The sequence below is a fragment of the Nilaparvata lugens genome, chromosome 3 (genome assembly GCF_014356525.2).
Source record: "Nilaparvata lugens isolate BPH chromosome 3, ASM1435652v1, whole genome shotgun sequence".
NCBI lineage: Eukaryota > Metazoa > Arthropoda > Insecta > Hemiptera > Delphacidae > Nilaparvata > Nilaparvata lugens.
In genome coordinates, this window is record NC_052506.1 from 71,220,613 (window position 1) to 71,243,394 (window position 22,782).

A 22,782-nucleotide genomic window follows, 5' to 3' on the forward strand; every position below is an offset into this window, starting at 1 on the left:
AGAGGGATTGATATCAGATTAAGTAGTAATCTGAGCCTGGTGGTATTAGGTTTTATTTTCTTATCGTTTCATAGTATAGTCGAAGGACACAAGCGCATACCAAATTAGTGTGCAATAAATTTCGTGTGGACAACAACAGGGTTATTCATTGGCGGTGAATTAAGTTGTCCACAAATTAATTGGTACTAGACGACTGGTCAACTGCAGGTTGTTAAACAAGCTGATAGCAGAGGGAACATGGGGTTAAATGTGGCAGTGTAGTGAAGATATATAGCCGCCGTAGATATTCCTATTCGGTCTTCCTAACAACGGTCTGAGTACTATAATCAGCTGGTGGAAAAATGGTCATAGATAAACAGTGCTGAACTGCAGAAGGACGGTGAGGGGGATGGGGAGGAATACACGATGATAACGTTGAAGCTCGTGGAATGGGAACTGAACAAAGGGAACGAGGAAACATGAGTGGGAGAAGACTGGGAGTAGAGATGGAAGACAGTGGAAAGGGGTGAGAACAATAGAGAAAGAGGATCTCGTGAAGAGAGTGCAGGGTAAGCTAAGGAGGGTAGCGAAAAGCCACGAGCACGCAAGTAGAAACAGAGTGTGAAAGGTAGAAATTTATGGAATTAGAAATTGCAAACTTCATGAAAGAGGTAGGTGGAAAAATATGAATAAGAAGTATTAAACGTGGTAGAATTTATAGCTTATGAATGGATAAGATGATGTTTTCTTAGGATGGAGAAATTAATGGAAAATGATAAGAGGAGGAGATGGAGTTAGAAGTTGTGGTTAATAAGGTAGACTACATGGTAGAGTCGAACCACAGAATACCTAACAATGAATACATAACAAAGTGTTCTTTACTCCGTGGTCGAACGGACGAAGCAGAAAGTGGGAACAATAAATTCACGATGAGTGATAAAATTCACCAAAAATAAGGAGGATATAATGTAGATATGGAGAGTATGATTGTACAAAGCATACGGCGGTTCTAAAATAATTTAGAAATAAATTATTAAATTGTGGAAATGAGTAGCTTTAGAGAGTATAAATTGAAGAGAAGAAATTGGTGAAGGGTGGACAACGAGGACTAGGACAGTGGAATTTTCTATAGGAAACGGACGAAAGTAAATTTTCCTTCATAAAATGAAGATATAGGGAAATAGGATTGCGGATGAGGGAATTAGGAGAACTAGGAAATCGGACGAATAGGAAAACTGAGAGTTAGGAGAACAGGGAATGGATGAATAAGGAAAATTAGGAACGGGGAATGGAGGTGGGAATTAGAGAATTGGAAGGACAAGGGAAAAAATTCGTGGAAAAGAGAGGGTGTGTAGAGTAGTGGAGTGATGGTGTTAGGTTGTGAGGAGAGAGATGGGAGAGAATGTGATAAGGGAGAATGTGTGGGAGGAAAGGAAGGAGTGTCTCACGAACCTACTCAACCCTAACTATTCTGTTCGAGACCCGAATAACAGCAACGATCAATTGGAACTCACGAGCTCCAACACGAGAGCGACATCCTTCCGCAGAGAAACAATTTACGACTGCATGATAGTGGAGGATAGGATAGATTGGCGGCAAGCAGTGAGTGACGGCGGTCTGACCAGCCAACATATAACAGCTTGATTAACTTGTAACCGCGACTGAAACTTGGTGTTGCGCCGGATTGAATTGGTGCAACGGTTGCTTGCTTGCCGGCAGCCAACACGCTCATCAACGTCACTCGAAGATGTTCGGCATCGTTTGAACTGCTCACATACGATTCATGGGGCAGACGACATCAAACATGCTAATGCACTGCTCTGGCTATATTACTCGACTGCTACCATTGTAATCTGTTGATCAACCAATCGCAAAGCATGTCTTGGTGCTTGTCATTCCTAGTTCAGATTAGATTGACCCAAATGATCTGACAAGATTTGAAGCAGTTTTCGAACTGGGAGTGATGTTTGGGAAGAGGTTTTCGATACCTAACTTTCAGAACTATTAATATCAACATTTGAGAGAGGGAGTTATGGACTGAGCCTGTTGACCCTAAAAGCCATACTGCCAAACGTCTTATTGTAAATAGAAGATGAATTGTAATAACTATTTATTCTATAGCCTAATGTCACCAAGTAAGAGGTAGGTGGAAAAATATGAATAAGAAGTATTAAACGTGGTAGAATTTATAGCTTATGAATGGATAAGATGATGTTTTCTTAGGATGGAGAAATTAATGGAAAATGATAAGAGGAGGAGATGGAGTTAGAAGTTGTGGTTAATAAGGTAGACTACATGGTAGAGTCGAACCACAGAATACCTAACAATGAATACATAACAAAGTGTTCTTTACTCCGTGGTCGAACGGACGAAGCAGAAAGTGGGAACAATAAATTCACGATGAGTGATAAAATTCACCAAAAATAAGGAGGATATAATGTAGATATGGAGAGTATGATTGTACAAAGCATACGGCGGTTCTAAAATAATTTAGAAATAAATTATTAAATTGTGGAAATGAGTAGCTTTAGAGAGTATAAATAGAAGAGAAGAAATTGGTGAAGGGTGAACAACGAGGACTAAGACAAAGGAATTTTCTATAGGAAACGGACGAAAGTGAATTTTCCTTCATAAAATGAAGATATAGGGAAATAGGATTGCGGATGAGGGAATTAGGAGAACTAGGAAATCGGACGAATAGGAAAACTGAGAGTTAGGAGAACAGGGAATGGATGAATAAGGAAAATTAGGAACGGGGAATGGAGGTGGGAATTAGAGAATTGGAAGGACAAGGGAAAAAATTCGTGGAAAAGAGAGGGTGTGTAGAGTAGTAAAGTGATAGTGTTAGGTTATGAGTAAGGAAAATGAGAAACGGAGAATGGACGTAGGAATTAGGGAATTGGAAGGAAGAAAAAAACTTAGTGGAAAAGAGAGGGTGTGTAGAGTAGTGGAGTGATGGTGTTAGGTTGTGAGGAGAGAGATGGGAGAGAATGTGATAAGGGAGAATGTGTGGGAGGAAAGGAAGGAGTGTCTCACGAACCTACTCAACCCTAACTATTCTGTTCGAGACCCGAATAACAGCAACGATCAATTGGAACTCACGAGCTCCAACACGAGAGCGACATCCTTCCGCAGAGAAACAATTTACGACTGCATGATAGTGGAGGATAGGATAGATTGGCGGCAAGCAGTGAGTGACGGCGGTCTGACCAGCCAACATATAACAGCTTGATTAACTTGTAACCGCGACTGAAACTTGGTGTTGCGCCGGATTGAATTGGTGCAACGGTTGCTTGCTTGCCGGCAGCCAACACGCTCATCAACGTCACTCGAAGATGTTCGGCATCGTTTGAACTGCTCACATACGATTCATGGGGCAGACGACATCAAACATGCTAATGCACTGCTCTGGCTATATTACTCGACTGCTACCATTGTAATCTGTTGATCAACCAATCGCAAAGCATGTCTTGGTGCTTGTCATTCCTAGTTCAGATTAGATTGACCCAAATGATCTGACAAGATTTGAAGCAGTTTTCGAACTGGGAGTGATGTTTGGGAAGAGGTTTTCGATACCTAACTTTCAGAACTATTAATATCAACATTTGAGAGAGGGAGTTATGGACTGAGCCTGTTGACCCTAAAAGCCATACTGCCAAACGTCTAATTGTAAATAGAAGATGAATTGTAATAACTATTTATTCTATAGCCTAATGTCACCAAGTAAGTTCCACGGGCTAGGGAACTCGCTATAATTGAATTTTAGGACATTGACAACTTTGCTTAGCTTCCTTCAATAAAGTCCAATCTAATTCTCAAAAACATTTTAAGAATTTCATTAGCAAGATTCACTCTGGATTGTCAGCATTGGTTGAATGATGAGCATTGATGTTATTCATGAGGAATTCTGAAAGATGAGAAGAATCTCACAATGTATTTATTTGTTCGTTGTTATTCTTTGTGCTAGTTTTATGTTTATTTAACTCATCTCCTTCCTTCTTGTCACTTGATTATGGGATATTATCATAAATTGAATCAAATAAGATTATGAGGCCATCGAATTTATTCATTATTTCAGATCCCTAAAAAATCCCATCAAATCGACATTATTCTCTGTTCGTTGATAATGTATGTGAAATGTGAGAGAAGCAGTCCGTAGTGGGTGAGAGAGAGTTGGCCAGTATTTTGGCGACAATTGTCGTCTGTTCAGGTGACCTGGTTTTTGTTACGTGACATTAGTAAGTCGTAAGAAAGAGCGCTAAGTCAAGACAAACAGCTCTCTCGGGTGCTATCCTCCGTAAGCAGTGAGCTGCAGCTCCTTCTTTCGCTGCCATAAGAAATACATAAAACGGGAAGAAGGCCTCTAGATGCTACTTCCAAGACAGGAACGGGACCACCGACTCTCATTGTTCACCACGATTAATACAACTCTTGGAAATTTGCCCCGTAGATGAGCTGCTCCAAGGTCAACATTTCATAGCTGATTAATTTTCAAAAGATCTCAATCCTGTCTCTGGAGTTCAACTAATTATTTCCAGAACTTGATAATTGGTTATTTCCTTGTAGTTTTCTGACATTCAATCTCAACATTTCAAAAGCAAATTTAACCAATGACAGTGAACAAACCCTCAATATTTCCAGGAGGAGAAGAAAGAAGCAACTTGAAAATTTGTTTTCCAATGAATGAATACTATCAACACTTTTTATGTAATCAGGCACATTATTAAACAGTTTAGGACTAAAAAAGACAAAAGATTTTTGATAAAAGGTGTTGTAAGCTTTAGGAGGCCTTAGAGGATTATTTGTTTCACTTCTTGTGCTATATAAGTGATTGCCCTCGTATAATTAATTGAAAACATATTTGAACACTTGCAAAAAATATTCCAAAAACATCAAAATCGGAAAAATATTGACGACCAATTTCATGTGAAAGATTCGAATAGAAGAAGTTCTGAACTTTTTCTTTAGTTGAAGAGAAAAGTAGGATTAAATCTAAGAATGGTGATCATTGAACATATTTCGAAGGACATTTCAGAAACGTACTCTCTCAGCCGTGCGATTATTTGAACAAGGAGAGAGTGAAATTACGAGGAAATACGAGAATTATTAATAAAAAAGCGGGGATTTTAACGATGATAATTGCCTCAATCTCTCATTTTATCGGTCTGATAATTGAGGCAATCAGTTTTCTCATTTCTACCACTGGCTGGGAAGCGTGTATTTATAATACGGAAGACCATGTTTTCATTTTTTCTCCGGTGTTAGCACTGGTGTGGAAAAATTAATTACGATTTTAGAAAAAAAAAACCGATTCCAAACTTCACAGTTATAAACGATGCTCCAGATAGATACGAGTTCACTTTGCTCAAAGCTTGTGCATTATGATGTTCAGTTACCCCGCGGGTACCACAAACTTAAAAAGATTGTACTGAATAACAAAATATTAATTCATGTTATCAGCGTTTCACTGCGAGCCTTGGAAACGAGAAGGGGTTTCATTTGAGCCAGTACCGTAATTGAGAAAATAGCTTTATTTCCTAGTACAGAGCACCAATTTACGTTACTGCGTTTAAAAGTTATCGGTTCAACTTTCTTCTGGAGAAGAAAATTTGCTTTGTTTTTTTCGTGTCTTTGTACAAATAAATTGAAATGGAGTTGTTCAATGAGTATCTGCTATGGAGGGAGATCTCGTACCCCGGTGAAACATTAATTATTTTTATACCATGTTTTATTGCTATCATAAAACTGCTTATTTAACTTTTCTCGAACTTCTTGCCTAATTAGCTGGTGCTGATACAATTCTAAGTTCGATATTCAACGTTAATTGTACTGATGATTTGAAATTTATTCGAATATTTCCAAATGGAAAATGAGGAAACCAAAACTGGTGTTGTCAGCTGACAAGCTGTCATTCTTTGTTTATTGAAGTAGGGTCTCTTCATACTACATCTCTATAGTCTATTATCAAGTTTTGGGCGCCAATAATAATAATAATCATGTAGCCAGCCGGAGTGGACTTGTTATATTGATATTTCTCGAGTAATGTGGGAAATTTTCAAATTTGAAATCAAGAACTGCTTGTAGTGCAGTGCCAGAGTTAGATACATTTTTCTCCAAATTTTTTCAAAGCTCACAATTTTAAAGATGAAAGGGAAACATAACAGTAAGATTCTCATTTCGTACAGCTTTACACCTGAAAGAAAGACGAATGAACAGTAATTTAGTCATGCAAAAATTTCCTCGACAATTTTTCAAAACTTGCACGCTGCGCAAATGACATTAGCTTCTCTTGCTTTGAAATTGCGAATGGCGAGAGTTTCACAAGTGCTATGAATAGCAATGAGAACTTCTCCCTTCCTTTTACAGCTCTGCTATTTGTCTTTTTACATAATCCAAAACAATACACATCTGACAGCGCTACTTGCTAACTTTGAAATCGGATACAGGCGTGTGATTTCATATCGCATACACTGCTAGTCAGATTGTAGCAGTCTATAACGCAGTCCACTCCTAATCCACGCTTACGGGGGAAATACTCTTATTTCGTCACTTGAATAAAACATTTTTGAATTTATCGCACCCAACAATGTATGGAGAGATATGGACGTCAGCTAGCTTATACCAATTTGTATGAGGAAAAACTGAGACATTAATTATTTCTGGTCTACTTTAAAGAAACTGAGATTGTAAATACACTCGTACTTGAAACTCTGGGATTCTCAGAAAGAAACGCTATCAGATTCATCAAGATCAATAATATAACATTGCTTCCAAGTGGACAATGTATACTACTGGAAACAAAGATTTATAAAACCGAAAAAACTTGCACACCCCTCATAATAACTTCAATTATGCTCAATAAAACACACAATAATTAGTATGCCTCTATAACTTCTACAAATCATCCAGAGGTGAAGGACCGTATTTATAGACACATCTGTCTTTGAAACTTAGCTGGCTTAGTACGAGATTGTTACCTAGCAGTAATCCAATCAATACAAAATAATCTAGTAATTGATTTCCAAGCAATTATGAAAGAAGCTCGAATTCTGCTGTGTTCTTGTCCACGTTTCGTAAATGTCCCCTGAATGAGTGAATTTTGAATGAAAAATCCAGAGGTAGTAAAAGGGTAAACACTTTTAAATATGAAAAAATTCAACCTTTGAAAGCCGATAAATCATCGATATGCTAAAAATATTTGATATTCTGAGATATGCTGAGAATAAGAATGAGAAATGAGATGTGCACAAAGTAGATTCAATGAGAATTTTGATAATAAAACAATATATGTTTTGCTACACATATTATTGAATTGATCATTTCTTGTAGAGTTGGAGGAAGAAATTTTTTCGATACAGATGAATCGTCTGAATTCGATTACACTGTATCAACGAACTAGAACGGAATTCTGAATGTATGCGTTACAGACTGCTCGTACATCTGACACAGTTGCCGAGTAGGTCGAATTTGCGTAAAAGCGCTTATCTTTAGTCGCAAATTGGTTGCAATCTGCGTTTAGGATAGAAAGAGAAAGGCCGGACTCACCCTCTTCCTCGTTTCGTAATCTAGAGCTCCGGCCACGTAGATGGCGCCGGTCATGTTCTTCACGGCGAATGCTCCGCCTATGTTACCGCTTGTGATCTCGTATCGAATACGCGACGCTGCAAAACAAAACAATCATTATTACTACATTGATCACTGATTCAAGTCAGGCAATGAATTTTGAATGTTCAAAATTTGCTGAAAAATGAAGAGGATTTTTGATTGACATGCTGCATCGGATACGAAGCTTAGCCACTAACCCAATTTTTCACATGAACGATACGACTGTTCAGCCGAAGACCTGGTATGTAGACTGGCTTAGTAGCTCGAGTGCTCTTGCAGGTCAGCTGTTGAGCTGGTTAGCTGTTCTGTTAAGCTCTGTTCGCTTATTAGTCGAAAAGGTCCGATGAAACGTTACGTTAATGATGAGGTCTCAACAAATTTGTGCTACGATCAAGATTAAGATGAGATTATTTCACAATATCGGAATACGAATATATATGAGAGATACCAGACAGCATATCATCAACGTTTGTACGATTAGGATGTGATCTGATATATTGCGATAACATACTAGTGACCCCCTGGGTTGGAGAACTCGCTCATGAATTGTTGTATTGTATGTAATCTTCGAGACCCTCTACATTTAATTATACAGAGTTGGTGAAATTTATGGAAACAGCTAAATATTCCTCTTACAAGAATAATTTGACAGTAGGTTTCATTGGGCAACCTATTTGAAATGAAAAATTACACTGTCTCTTCAACATCTTTGTCCCTCATACGAGAACAAATTCATTTTTCAAATGAGAGAGTGGTCGTGTGATACATGATTTCGATGCAGAGTTCCAAAAGAAAATGCATGGTGAGAACCGCACATTGATATCTCAACCGGTATTAGTTTGTTGATGTAAAGTTGTAAATTATGTTGTATATTATTAACCAGCGGATAGTGAGTTCACTATGAGCACTTTCTACGTTCGTGCTTATGTGTGACGGCAGAGCCTGTTAGGCTACTGTTTCATCAATCAATCGGCAATGCAAATGCATGCAATTCGGATTAGTGGGATGTGGTACACGATTAGAAATAACATTTCATGAGTTCAACATTTCGAAAAACCTCTGTCCTTTATCTGTGATGTATGCCAAAAATTTTAAATGCATTTTTTTTTTAAATTTAACTCCACATAAAAGAAGCAGTTGAAGATAATTGATATTGAAAACTCATTTCCAGATTTTCAAGCGTTTAATACAACCCTAATAGGAGTCAATATGCGTTTCAGACTGGATAGCAGCTAAATACGAACAAATTCATTGGTGGAGGTCAAATATATGGTGGAAACAAGAGCATTAGTTAGTAGGATAACGATAATGACCGGTCAGTTGCGATAACCGGTGATTGAGTTCGTCCTTGATGTGTGTGTGTGGCTGCGGGCTGATCGCTAATGCATGAATGCATGTGTGCACGAGCGCAATGAGCATCACTGTGATAGGGGATGACAATATTTTGTTTATCTGGGTGTAAATAGCAGTGTAGCAGTGTGGCACTGTGTATTGCCGCAGAGAGCAGACCCGTAATACGACCTCGCTCTCTCTGCCCAACAGTTAATTAACTTATGAACAGCCCTACGGTAAAATAATTACGGCAACAATGAAATGTCAATAGCGGAACGATGATGGCTTCGCTAATACCCGCGTTCTGCCGCCACCTCCTCTACTACTAGTGTCCGACACTACTTGTTCAGTTGGCGTAACATCAGCGCTAAATGTCCGACATGAAACAGTGTGCTCATCGTACCACAACACAAATACTTTACATAAGATATCAATTGTACTAGTTCTCAATCCATTGACCGTTAATAATAGTCGAGCTGCATAATTGCACATCATAGACGTTCCTGAAATACAAAATAGGTAAATAGCACTGACTCGTTTGTAGCATTATAGTATCCGAATTTTATTCAATTTTGAAAGAATCATGTTCAAGTAGATACTTGAAAATAAAGAATTCAAACTATGGAATTGCACACAGTATGCGTCTGAAACGAGCAGCAGGAAATAGAGGAAAGGAATTTTTCAACAAGTAGATACAGTGATATATTTTAACTAGAATTCTTTTGAGAAAATAGGATAAGAGTCGATCAACCTGATTAAAAAAATCAGTCTTAGTGTTAGAGAAGAAATAAATGAGTGAGAAATGAGTGATGTTGAATGCTTTCATTAAAAAAACCCGTGAGATTCAATCGGGGCACAGAAAAATGGAAGAAATATTCCAAAATTAATCTGTGTGGAAAAATAATAGACAATTCAGCTTTACTTCTGGAAAGCATCGATAAAAATTAACTAGAGAGTGATAAGGAAACTGTACAGATTTGAAAAGCTACGAGAGCACTGTTTAATGAGGATGAGCGAAATTTGGCATTCATTAGAAAGAAAAACAAACGATCTACCCGTCAAACGGAATTACCAGGAACGGTTCTTCACAGCAGTCTAAACTCTGAACGGTTGAATTTTTCTAATGGTTGATTTGAGCATGTTTTATTGACTCAGTTGTTCAGGAGCACAGTGATTTTGTATTTCACTATAAACCTGAAAGAGTGGGATGGTTTTGATAATGGAACACCAGCAAAATGAGATTGTGGTCAGCGAATCGTTTAAGTTGATCACAATAGTAGGTCATCAAGTTATAATCCACTTATATCCCAGAACTTTCAAAAACGAGAACATTTCAAAACTTAAGTATTTTGCAACATAGTTGACGATCTAAGATTCCAATTCACTTGAAAAATAAGTTTGCAGCACTTACTGGAACATTTCGTTCGAGTTTATGGGAATGGCAGTCTACTGTTATTGTGAAATTTAAAGGTTATGTCACAATTCTGGAACTTCTATTCGGTGGAGGGTTAGTCTAGAAATACGTATCTCAGTTAAATGAACAATAAAGCTACCAAACATTGCAGCTGGCAAAATAAGGAAAATGCATGGAGGAAAATCAAACAGCGGAAATATTTGTGCAACAAACAGACGAGAGTTTGAATTACGAGAAATTCAATCGCTGATTCCGAATGTGCACGATACTTTTTCCACGTGGATACGAGTTTCTAACTGACTTCACCGGGATCAGCTTCAACCGAACAGTAATAATTCAATATTACACGGTAAACTTAGAGTAGGCTTACATGTCAAGCACTACATGACGTCATCCAATTTTTGTACTTGTGATTCAGGAGAAACACGACATACTCTCAAATTCGCGCGAATATAAAATGGATCAGCACTACAAATTCAAATTCATTTACGAGGTGAATTATGGTGACAACTAAATCTACTCGTATGTTAGTTAAATGTATTTATAATAATCTCTCTTTGACTTTAGGACACCGAAACTCATCCCCATCAATGGGAAGTATCTGGAATCATAGTTTATTTAGAACCAATTATTAGTTTTTATTTGCATAATTATCACTTTGAACTTCAATTGAATTGTTTTCCTCAATTCAAATTCTTCTCTAACATTTTTATAAATTTTGAAATTTGAAAAGGCTTGGATTTTTATAAATTAATTGTTAACCATTTAGAATATTTATGATGCTCAATGGATTCCTGACATCCTGACGGTATTCAAATTGTAGTTTAATAAATCATCAAATTCATATTTAGTCCAGCACAAACTAGTAAAGCTCACATTTGAAATAATAATAAATACAATAATTGATAGATTTCATGTATGCACAAAAAGTTTAGATGATTCACCAGCACCACTACCATCATCATCATCATCATCATCATTATCATAATCTTATCTATATGAAAAGTAACGTTTTCAACTTGCTCTGAAGCCACGGACAACTTCTATTACTTTCTTGCCTCTTCATGATTCAGATGCTTCATTGGATAGGAATAGTCTATGAATTATCTATGAGCCTATGCAATTCAATAGGTATCTCAAGATATGAAGAAACTAGTGTAGGATTGAATTGGTTTCATATTGCCAACCAATTGAACATGATGAGAACAGAACGGAAATTGAACTGAACAGGCGTCGATTTCAATTGGTAATGAGGAGAGTGATTAGGGACTGAGTAGGGTACGTTTTAGGTAACAGGAGAGCATTCCTATTCTCTGAGGAGCTCAGTTTGCTCCAGCAATGTCAGTTGTAGTTGGTGTTTCTAACCTATGCGCTTCGCTTGGTCTTCCAGCAGAACCTTTTACGGCGATTGGCTACTTATGCATCACAGCCTATACTCCACCTTTCACACACCATTGGTCGATTCAAAAGGAAATTCACTCTCCTCATTTTTTCCACTCTTCTCCTAGAAAACTAGAATTCGGCTATTTTAGAAGATATGAAATATACTATGGATATGGGTCCCCATTTGAGATGGACTATGCATTTTAACTAATATGTGAAGAGTAATCGAATATGAAATAGACTAGCCCCCCCTAATGGAGTATGACAAAAACTAGACTGGAGTACGTATTTGAAAATGACGTTTAACCTTCAATTTTTATTGAGATTATTAGGGACGTTGTCATAGGTGTATTTTTGTATGATAATTGGAAAATTATTTGAAAACATTAGTAGACTTCTTGAGAGACTCAGATGGGATAAGATATCGTTCATAAATGAATTTTCTATAATTGAGTTGAAATTTGATTAGGAAAGCAATGTGAGTTAAACCATATCAGCAAAAATGTAAGCAGTTCAAATTCAACAGGAGTTGATTCAGCTTGAATTGATTTTGTTCAATTCGGTTCAAACTTTGGTTAATTCAACAAGAAATGATTATTATATTCGTTTTGCATATTGAAATTGATGAGAGTATGTCCATCTAAGCCTATACAATTTTATTCATTTATTACCTTAATGTTAATTCGATATCCGATTTTATCGTTATAGTACGTGGTCCAATCAATTTTTTGAAATGCGAGTGCGATCTTCAATTCATTTTTTATTGATAACAAAAATAAAATTTGGATTACGTTTTGAATGAAAAAACCGTCATTATCGCGGGCTACCAGAAGAGCTTCACCGCCTCGACCACAAAATAATACTGAATGCCATAAATACAGAATGAAGTTGGATGCTCACTATACGGTGTTGCCTGGTCTTGCCAGGTCTCATTTCCCTCTAACGCTTCACTTGTGCTCCGCCCGAAATAATACACTGGGGCTTTCTCTGTTTATCGAGCTTTACATATTTTATGAATCGTGAAAGCTGCCGCCGACGCACGCCGTCGGTCCGCTCCTGTCCTCCTCGGTGTCGGTCCGGTGTCCTCTCGGGCGTTTGAACCGTGCATGCGGCCTCCATCGGCGCGCGCGGTTCCTCCGTTTCTTCCGCCTCCGGGCCTTGCGATGCATGTTCTTCGGTCCTGTATCTGTCCTCCTCGTCCTGATGCGGTCGGGTGTCCTCGGCGCCTCCGTCTCCGGCCTTGCGGTGGTCGCTCCTCTTGTCCGGTAGTCCGTCCTCTTGATCCTCTATCTTGGGGTCCTTGGTCTGCTTCGGTGGGGTACAATGATATGGGTGCATAGATTCTGTGCGCGGGTGCATGGTGGCGGTCAAAACAGGTAGTATGGTGGCAGTCTCCTCCTGGCGGCTGTTTGTGTTCTCCGGCGGTGATGAATCTTCGGCGGGGAACAGGAAACTTAATAGAGGCTGATGCTTGCGGCTGGCTTTAATTGCATGTTTGGCGGCGGTTTTTTGTGGTAGGCTGTTTTGTATAACATCTGTTTTTCTAATATTTCGGTTCTTCTAATAATGTTTTCGGTAAATCATTTCTAAAGGTGGTGTATGATGTTGAAATATCTTGATTTTCTTTGTTTGTTTCATTGGAGCTTGTAGGTGTTATATCGGGGTATCATATAGTCGTATTTTTTTAGCTGTAGTTTCTCTTGTTGGGGTGGTTATCTTGTGTTTTTTGTTTTTAATTCTGTTGCATGCTCTATGGTGTAGTTTGTATTTATTTGATGAGGTGGCGGTTTATAATTTCTGTTGTAATTGTTCTGTGTGTGATTATTATTGAGTTTAATCGATCACGGCCATCATAGTGATTCTTACGATTGCTCTGCTGGGCATAGTGGTTGGTTGTACGATTTTGAAATTTTTCATTATTCCAGTTACCATTTTGCCTGTGCTCATAGCGGCGTTCAAATTGAGGAGCAGATCGGTAGCGATCATATGATACCGGTTCATAATTTGGCTGTTTGCTGATTAAATTTTGAATTATGTTGATTTGGTGCGTATCTCTGGTCTGAGCGGTGGTTTGATATTGCCATTGCAGACTGTATGCCATATAAATGATTAATCAGCTGCTTACAATCAGTAATGGGTTGTGTGGCGAGTGCCATTCTAACTTGATACGGTAGCTTCTTTAAAATAATACTTGCTAATGCCGATTCGTTAATGGGCTCGCTCAATTGAGAATTTTTAAACTGTAGGGCAGTGACGAAAGTGGTACATGCACCGTCTAAGTTAGGGTTGAACTCGCATGATATGATGTCCGCTAGCACGTCCAACTGTTTACTTCTGCTCCAATACTGTTCCAGGAAGACAGCTACAAACTCATCCAATGATGTAAATTCATGGGCTCTACTCCGAAAGAACATCAGGGGTTCGCCAATCAATAAATAGTCAAACGAAGACGCCAAAAATTCCAAGAGGTAGGTGCAAGAGTTTGTACTAATTTTATCTGATCAATGAATGGTTGAGGTTGCAAATGGCGATCAGTATTATCAATTTTCCTAGTCCTTGTAATATACTATGTACGTTGAGGTTGTCTGTTTGAATCCCTTGAGGTTGTTGTTGAATATGATTTTCTAATGCTGTTATTTTTTCCTGTGTTATCTGCCATTGACTATTATGTGTAATTTTATTTGCGTTTACTTCTTGATTTAATTGAGTCAGAGTGGATTTTTGAATTAGTAGAGTTCCGTTTAAAGCTTTACAGGTTTCAGTATTTTGATTGATGCTACCTTGCAGTTGGTTCATTTTTGTGGACATATTAATCTGTTTATTTTGTATTTCTTTAATACTGTTAATATTTTTGTCAACTGTAGTTGTTAATGTTTGATTGGCAACGGTAATTTGTTTGTGGATTTCTTGGTGGCAATCGGCCTTAATGTTATTGGTTATATCCTGAATGGGTGTAGTGATTTGTGTATTTAGGTTATCTATCCTTTCATTGAGTTCACATGTAACCGTATCCAACCTTTCCGATAATCCTGCCGTAACTTTATCCTGACTTTCTTTCTGTAGATTTATCATTGCTTTTAATTCTTCCCTATGATTCTCTACTTTAGCCTCAATAGTATCCAACCGTCGTTCTACTGATTTTATAGCGCCCGCTGTCTCTTTCATGCCCTGTTCCATTGTTTGCTTATTTGCCTCTTTCATTTCCACATCTCTTTTTTAATCTCCTGCATCATTTTGTCCATTGTGTTTTGTAGCATAATATTGAACATACTGCTAGTTTGTTCCATCATTACCTTTTGAAAAGGATCTAGCTCTGTGACTGAAAATAGACTTTGTTTGCTCAGATGTGACTCGGCCTCTGGAGATGCGGGTTCGCAGGCTGCTCCTCGCCCCCTTCAAAGTTGATCTCTACTATCCGTTGATTCAATGGTGTGTCAGCGGCGTCGATTCGAGTGGATGATAGAGGTTGCAGACCTGGTGGATCGAAGACTATCGACCCGACGCTTCCTGGTTCCCTTTCTCGTGGCGTATTGGCATCTACCGTGGTGGGGTTTGATGTGCTTGGAGTCGACAAAGTGGGATCTGTGCAACCGCCGTACATATATGAAACTTCAGAGTTTGCGGGAGTGTGATTCATTATGTCAAATATGATAAATGCTAATTAAACAGTGACAAAAATGATAAGCGAGAATGCTTAAAAAAGACACAAACCGGGACTTACAGTGAACAGTGATGTGTAAAGTGTTTGGATACTCTTACAACAAGGTATTTATACTTAAGTTTTTTACAATGCTCTAGCGCCCCCAATGTTTTGTTGATTTATTCTTGGCTAGTTTACAGGCTGCGACTTATTTTCCAACCGGCTTAAACACCTAATATATTTTTGACTAGAAAGTAATAGCAGTTTAGGCTTATAAAATATAATCTCTCTTTATAAACATGTAATTTTTCACAGTACTAATAATATAAAATTTTCTTTAAAACATATAATTTCTCTCTATTTAAAGCTCTTGTTTCCCCAAAAAGTAATACAAATTTCCCTTCGCCAGTTTTCCTCACAACTCGTATAAGTTATCTATAATTTTCAATATGGTTATTGACTTAATTTCAAATAATTATTCAATGAGCTTGGCTCTCATCATCAGTCCCACGTTGGTACGACATGTCTTTGTGCGTATCCGTGGCTATCGTTGGGCGACATGTCTTTGTGTCACGTTATTCTTTATATTTAAATAACGATTAGCCTCCTGCTTGGCATCAGTCGGTAAAGCATGAGATTTGATATAATTAGGTCGTGGTTTTCTAATAGTATTCAGTCTTAAAAAATCTTGATAGGCCTAGATATGGGCTTCTCCAATAACTCTTGTAATTCAATAAATAATAATATATATATAAATGATACTTATACTATAGTGTTGAGGAATAAAAATAAATTGCACACCATGAAAGTTTCATACATATATTACACAAATAATGCAAAGATCAATCGAGGCAAAAAATATATAGAGCGATAAAAAATATAATATAAAAATAGAACAATAATTGAAATCAATAAAAATATCACAGGCTAACTTTATATTCTAGATTTATGGCACGAATCATTACCATGTGCCTTTATCTTAAAATCATATGCATTCTTTTGCATGTAGCTGCGATATGCGCTTGCTAATACTTGTCGACTTGGATAATTCAATCAAAAATGTGTGCTCTAAGATCAGCTTGATAAATTAGCCACTAATAATCCAATATATATATATATATTAAAATCTCTAGTATTTAGTAGATTTATTTGTATCGAATATATATTTTTATCTCAGGGTGCAAGATTCGGCACCTGACGGAATAGGTAGAGCCATTCATCTAGTGAATTAGAACTATAATAAATTATCGCAAATTGTATTGCAAAAAATTAAATATTGTATGCATATGTTTTAATAGCCTAGATTTTGTACTTCTTTGATTTAATAGAATTCTCTAATATTGATCTATATTTTTCTTTCAAATAAATACCTTTAATACTAATTTTACTTGCGCAAGTATTACTCTTATTAATTTCTCATTTATAATAAAACCCTTTCGGCGAGCTAGCTTTGATCATCAGATTAATTCGAAGCACTAGGGCGCCCATCACTAATTCAAATTTAATCACTCACGTGTCGAAAATCTTCTTGTAAGCCGCCGATGTCGATCCAACTCCATGTGGTCCGGGAATATGGTAGCCGGAATCGTCTCCTCCAAGGGGTTATAAATTTAATTAAAATGAAAATGACTTCTGCTTCACAATAGCATCACGAAGTCTTTTAAGAAATTTAATAATTTACTTTAACTTTAACTTTTACAAAATCATTAGTAAGGTACTTCGCTCTAAAATATTTGGGGTCCTCTTATGGTGGCATTTGGCTGGCGAGTGCTGGTTCTTCCTTCTCAAGTTTTACAGATCCTCTTTCCGACTTTCAAATTAGCATAAAATTTAAATATCTTAGTCCTCCGCCATTTAGGTTCAAATAGATCTTACAAAAAATGCCAAAATATTGCTTAGATTATATGATTAATAATTTCTTTGCATTCGAGCCATATCGATAACATAGATTATACAAATTTTTAACACAAAAACTAGTACATTTATATAAATATATAGAAATATTTTTGAACTGGCCTACAGTTGCCGCCTATTAACTGCCGTTTTACTATTGGTGCATGCAAATTTTATTCGGTATTCATGCGCCTGGTAACTCTTATTTCCTGAATACATTAAATTATTTTTATTTGGTTTTTTATTTATGCTCTTTGCATGCTAGTTAATATTCTATACATTAATATTAATTCCATGCTACCTAATAATTAGCCACGTGGACGGGTGTTTTTTCATATTGCACACCATCTGATTGCAATAAAGCTCTGCCAAGGGGTTTTGGTCAGATTCTACGTTCCTCGGTTTGATCGATCTCTAGGTCACCGATCCGTGAATACATGTACATAACCTCAATCTTCAAATATTTTATATAATAATCTATTTATGAGCAATAAACTCCCTTCAAATCCTTTTTAGGTTCTTGTACCATTTAGCCAGAACAAGCTGATGCTATCTAATCTTAGTTATTATCTATTTGGCGATATTAGCCAGTTACTTTATTTCAGACCTATTACTGTTTCTGTTAGGGCTTTTTATTTCTTTTAGTCTCCACAGATTTTTAATATTTTACACGCTAAATACACAATTCTTGGTGGAGTCCAAATTATTGGTGGAAACAAGAGCATTAGTACGATAACGATAATGACCGGTCAGTTGCGATAACCGGTGATTGAGTTCGTCCTTGATGTGTGTGTGTGGCTGCGGGCTGATCGCTAATGCATGAATGCATGTGTGCACGAGCGCAATGAGCATCACTGTGATAGGGGATGACAATATTTTGTTTATCTGGGTGTAAATAGCAGTGTAGCAGTGTGGCACTGTGTATTGCCGCAGAGAGCAGACCCGTAATACGACCTCGCTCTCTCTGCCCAACAGTTAATTAACTTATGAACAGCCCTACGGTAAAATAATTACGGCAACAATGAAATGTCAATAGCGGAACGATGATGGCTTCGCTAATACCCGCGTTCTGCCGCCACCTCCTCTACTACTAGTGTCCGACACTACTTGTTCAGTTGGCGTAACATCAGCGCTAAATGTCCGACATGAAACAGTGTGCTCATCGTACCACAACACAAATACTTTACATAAGATATCAATTGTACTAGTTCTCAATCCATTGACCGTTAATAATAGTCGAGCTGCATAATTGCACATCATAGACGTTCCTGAAATACAAAATAGGTAAATAGCACTGACTCGTTTGTAGCGTTATAGTATCCGAATTTTATTCAATTTTGAAAGAATCATGTTCAAGTAGATACTTGAAAATAAAGAATTCAAACTATGGAATTGCACACAGTATGCGTCTGAAACGAGCAGCAGGAAATAGAGGAAAGGAATTTTTTAACAAGTAGATACAGTGATATATTTTAACTAGAATTCTTTTGAGAAAATAGGATAAGAGTCGATCAATCTGATTAAAAAAATCAGTCTTAGTGTTAGAGAAGAAATAAATGAGTGAAAATAAGTGATGTTGAATGCTTTCATTCAAAAAAACCGTGAGATTCAATCGGGGCACAGAAAAATGGAAGAAATATTCCAAAATTAATCTGTGTGAAAAAATAATAGACAATTCAGCTTTACTTCTGGGAAGCATCGATAAAAATTAACTAGAGAGTGATAAGGAAACTGTACAGATTTGAAAAGCTACGAGAGCACTGTTTAATGAGGATGAGGGAAATTTGGCATTCATTAGAAAGAAAAACAAACGATCTACCCGTCAAACGGAATTACCAGGAACGGTTCTTCACAGCAGTCTAAACTCTGAACGGTTGAATTTTTCTAATGGTTGATTTGAGCATGTTTTATTGACTCAGTTGTTCAGGAGCACAGTGATTTTGTATTTCACTATAAACCTGAAAGAGTGGGATGGTTTTGATAATGGAACACCAGCAAAATGAGATTGTGGTCAGCGAATCGTTTAAGTTGATCACAATAGTAGGTCATCAAGTTATAACTTGGTATCCACTTATATCCCACAACTTTCAAAAACGAGAACATTTCAAAACTTAAGTATTTTGCAACATAGTTGACGATCTAAGATTCCAATTCACTTGAAAAATAAGTTTGCAGCACTTACTGGAACATTTCGTTCGAGTTTATGGAAATGGCAGTCTACTGTTATTGTGAAATCTAAAGGTTATGTCACAATTCTGGAACTTCTATTCGGTGGAGGGTTAGTCTAGAAATACGTATCTCAGTTAAATGAACAATAAAGCTACCAAACATTGCAGCTGGCAAAATAAGGAAAATGCATGGAGGAAAATCAAACAGCGGAAATATTTGTGCAACAAACAGACGAGAGTTTGAATTACGAGAAATTCAATCGCTGATTCCGAATGTGCACGATACTTTTTCCACGTGGATACGAGTTTCTAACTGACTTCACCGGGATCAGCTTCAACCGAACAGTAATAATTCAATATTACACGGTAAACTTAGAGTAGGCTTACATGTCAAGCACTACATGACGTCATCCAATTTTTGTACTTGTGATTCAGGAGAAACACGACATACTCTCAAATTCGCGCGAATATAAAATGGATCAGCACTACAAATTCAAATTCATTTACGAGGTGAATTATGGTGACAACTAAATCTACTCGTATGTTAGTTAAATGTATTTATAATAATCTCTCTTTGACTTTAGGACACCGAAACTCATCCCCATCAATGGGAAGTATCTGGAATCATAGTTTATTTAGAACCAATTATTAGTTTTTATTTGCATAATTATCACTTTGAACTTCAATTGAATTGTTTTCCTCAATTCAAATTCTTCTCTAACATTTTTATAAATTTTGAAATTTGAAAAGGCTTGGATTTTTATAAATTAATTGTTAACCATTTAGAATATTTATGATGCTCAATGGATTCCTGACATCCTGACGGTATTCAAATTGTAGTTTAATAAATCATCAAATTCATATTTAGTCCAGCACAAACTAGTAAAGCTCACATTTGAAATAATAATAAATACAATAATTGATAGATTTCATGTATGCACAAAAAGTTTAGATGATTCACCAGCACCACTACCATCATCATCATCATCATCATCATTATCATAATCTTATCTATATGAAAAGTAACGTTTTCAACTTGCTCTGAAGCCACGGACAACTTCTATTACTTTCTTGCCTCTTCATGATTCAGATGCTTCATTGGATAGGAATAGTCTATGAATTATCTATGAGCCTATGCAATTCAATAGGTATCTCAAGATATGAAGAAACTAGTGTAGGATTGAATTGGTTTCATATTGCCAACCAATTGAACATGATGAGAACAGAACGGAAATTGAACTGAACAGGCGTCGATTTCAATTGGTAATGAGGAGAGTGATTAGGGACTGAGTAGGGTACGTTTTAGGTAACAGGAGAGCATTCCTATTCTCTGAGGAGCTCAGTTTGCTCCAGCAATGTCAGTTGTAGTTGGTGTTTCTAACCTATGCGCTTCGCTTGGTCTTCCAGCAGAACCTTTTACGGCGATTGGCTACTTATGCATCACAGCCTATACTCCACCTTTCACACACCATTGGTCGATTCAAAAGGAAATTCACTCTCCTCATTTTTTCCACTCTTCTCCTAGAAAACTAGAATTCGGCTATTTTAGAAGATATGAAATATACTATGGATATGGGTCCCCATTTGAGATGGACTATGCATTTTAACTAATATGTGAAGAGTAATCGAATATGAAATAGACTAGCCCCCCCTAATGGAGTATGACAAAAACTAGACTGGAGTACGTATTTGAAAATGACGTTTAACCTTCAATTTTTATTGAGATTATTAGGGACGTTGTCATAGGTGTATTTTTGTATGATAATTGGAAAATTATTTGAAAACATTAGTAGACTTCTTGAGAGACTCAGATGGGATAAGATATCGTTCATAAATGAATTTTCTATAATTGAGTTGAAATTTGATTAGGAAAGCAATGTGAGTTAAACCATATCAGCAAAAATGTAAGCAGTTCAAATTCAACAGGAGTTGATTCAGCTTGAATTGATTTTGTTCAATTCGGTTCAAACTTTGGTTAATTCAACAAGAAATGATTATTATATTCGTTTTGCATATTGAAATTGATGAGAGTATGTCCATCTAAGCCTATACAATTTTATTCATTTATTACCTTAATGTTAATTCGATATCCGATTTTATCGTTATAGTACGTGGTCCAATCAATTTTTTGAAATGCGAGTGCGATCTTCAATTCATTTTTTATTGATAACAAAAATAAAATTTGGATTACGTTTTGAATGAAAAAACCGTCATTATCGCGGGCTACCAGAAGAGCTTCACCGCCTCGACCACAAAATAATACTGAATGCCATAAATACAGAATGAAGTTGGATGCTCACTATACGGTGTTGCCTGGTCTTGCCAGGTCTCATTTCCCTCTAACGCTTCACTTGTGCTCCGCCCGAAATAATACACTGGGGCTTTCTCTGTTTATCGAGCTTTACATATTTTATGAATCGTGAAAGCTGCCGCCGACGCCCCAAGATGGTCTCCAGTCTCCAGGCATCTTTCGCAGGAATGGAATCACTTCACACGGGAATTACATTAGGATGATATGATGGCATTAAATTATTTATGAGCCAGGCGCCAATTTAATGTGATAAGATGATGCAAAGAGAACACTCGGGAAACCAGCACAATCAAGTTGAGTACATTTTTTTCTGTATTATCCAATTCTATGTATGCAAGAAATTGTAGGGGATTGCCTCTACGATTTTAAACTGCGGAAGAGTTATCACTGAAAACGTGCGATGGAAACTGACACCTTGACGATTCTGGGCGTTCTTTTCTTTGCAATCCTGCTAAGTATTGATAGCATCTCTTGAATCGATCAACAAGTTTTGATCGTACAATCTTCTATCGCATGGCCGTTTCTCTATAATGGAGAAGGAGAGATACAATAATTGGTGGAGATACATTCGATGCGTCCCATGGTTCAAGAACATATATTATTTACTCTAGTTAGTCATTACCTGGCTTTCCTGCTTCGAAATATATTATTGAAACGTTCAGCAGCAGAAAGAAGCAATCTATCTCATGGTTCTAAAAAGACAGTCGTTTGGTGTAGCATTTGAGAAGATATTAATCACCCAAACTATCCACTGAAAACGTAGCGGAGTGTTTTTCACCACGGCAATTATCATTAAGCCAAGTCGGCCGGCTATATTGTTTTAAGGTGTTAGAGACGCGGGGATTGGTTAGGTTAGACCGGCGGCGGGAATCGGGTGAAATAAGGGTTTACGACAGGTGGTAAAGAGGGTTCAGGGGGGAAAGAGAGAGACTTTCTCAGAAGCGTGCAGTCTACAAACAGGAAGCAGGTGGAATGCACAGGAAGAGAAGGATGCTCGAATGGTGGTGGAATTAAAGAAGAGGTTTCTCGTTATAGGAGTCACAAGTCTAAGAGAGAA

General features: G+C 37.2%; 1 protein-coding gene across 1 annotated transcript in view; it reads right to left on the reverse strand.

The window, feature by feature from the left end:
- LOC111046550 (neural-cadherin) overlaps positions 1–22,782 on the reverse strand; it is a 680,352-nt gene that overhangs the window by 37,360 nt on the left and 620,210 nt on the right. Inside the window, exon 19 of the mRNA XM_039422881.1 lies at positions 7,525–7,640. Coding sequence (XP_039278815.1) covers positions 7,525–7,640 — 116 coding nt within the window. The remainder of the gene's footprint in view (positions 1–7,524; positions 7,641–22,782) is intronic.